The following is an 815-nucleotide window of genomic DNA, read 5'->3' as shown; positions in this document are numbered from 1 at the left end:
GGTAATGATGGGTATACGGGCAGCATACAAGGAAGATCTACAGGCATCCTCAGCAGAATTGGTTTACGGAGAACCACTAAGGCTTCCAGGGGAATTTCTCCAAGAAACCCCGAAGGAAACGACAAACAACACGAGTGACTTCATCGCGAATCTAAGGCGAACTATGAGAGAACTACGGCCGCAATCCATAAAAAGACATGGAGCGTCTGCAACGTTCGAACATAAAGACTTGAAAAACACAACTCACGTTTTTCTAAGACATAACGCGCCAACTCGAGCATTACAGCCAACATTTGACGGCCCATATGAAGTACTCGCAAAAACAGAAAAAACCTACAAGTTACGGATAAACGGAAAAAACGTTCACGTAACAATAGACAGACTCAAACCAGCGTATATGATGGCAGATTCTAACGATACCAAAAACGCACCTGTTACGCAACCGGCCACGTCGGTTACACAAGTAGGGTATATAGGGGGATTCTAACCCATGGGGCTCCGAGGGGGGAGCGGGGCGGGGGGGTACCCCGTGGCGAGGGGACAGCGGGGAGGGGGTACTCCGTGGCGAGGGGACCGCGGGGAGGAGTACGCGACCTTGACGTCATGCAAGGTGCTGACCTGTCACTACGTGACATGTAACAGATATCTAGGTGCTGACCTGTCATCGAACACCTGGACGCGTATGAGTCACGGGGTCAAGCGCCGAAACCTGGCTGATGACTTTCTTATCAAGGTGAACGATGTCGAGAAGCGTTTATTATTCCGCAGCGCTTGGCTATCCGCGGGGCGCGGGGGAGGACCGCAGCACTACGCGA

General features: G+C 51.9%; 1 protein-coding gene across 1 annotated transcript; it reads left to right on the top strand.

Annotated features, from left to right (window-relative positions):
- The first annotated feature begins 7 nt into the window (after positions 1–7).
- Positions 8–487, top strand: LOC105562768. The gene has a single exon (XM_012013830.1). It carries the CDS (start codon positions 8–10, stop codon positions 485–487), a length of 480 nt encoding a protein of 159 aa, XP_011869220.1.
- Positions 488–815: the final 328 nt, after the last annotated feature.

The sequence above is a fragment of the Vollenhovia emeryi genome, unplaced genomic scaffold (assembly GCF_000949405.1).
Source record: "Vollenhovia emeryi isolate VEMERY1.0 unplaced genomic scaffold, V.emery_V1.0 DF944731.1, whole genome shotgun sequence".
Classification (NCBI taxonomy): domain Eukaryota; kingdom Metazoa; phylum Arthropoda; class Insecta; order Hymenoptera; family Formicidae; genus Vollenhovia; species Vollenhovia emeryi.
The sequence above is the reverse complement of the archived record's forward strand: the minus strand, read 5'-3'. Positions and strand labels throughout refer to the sequence as shown.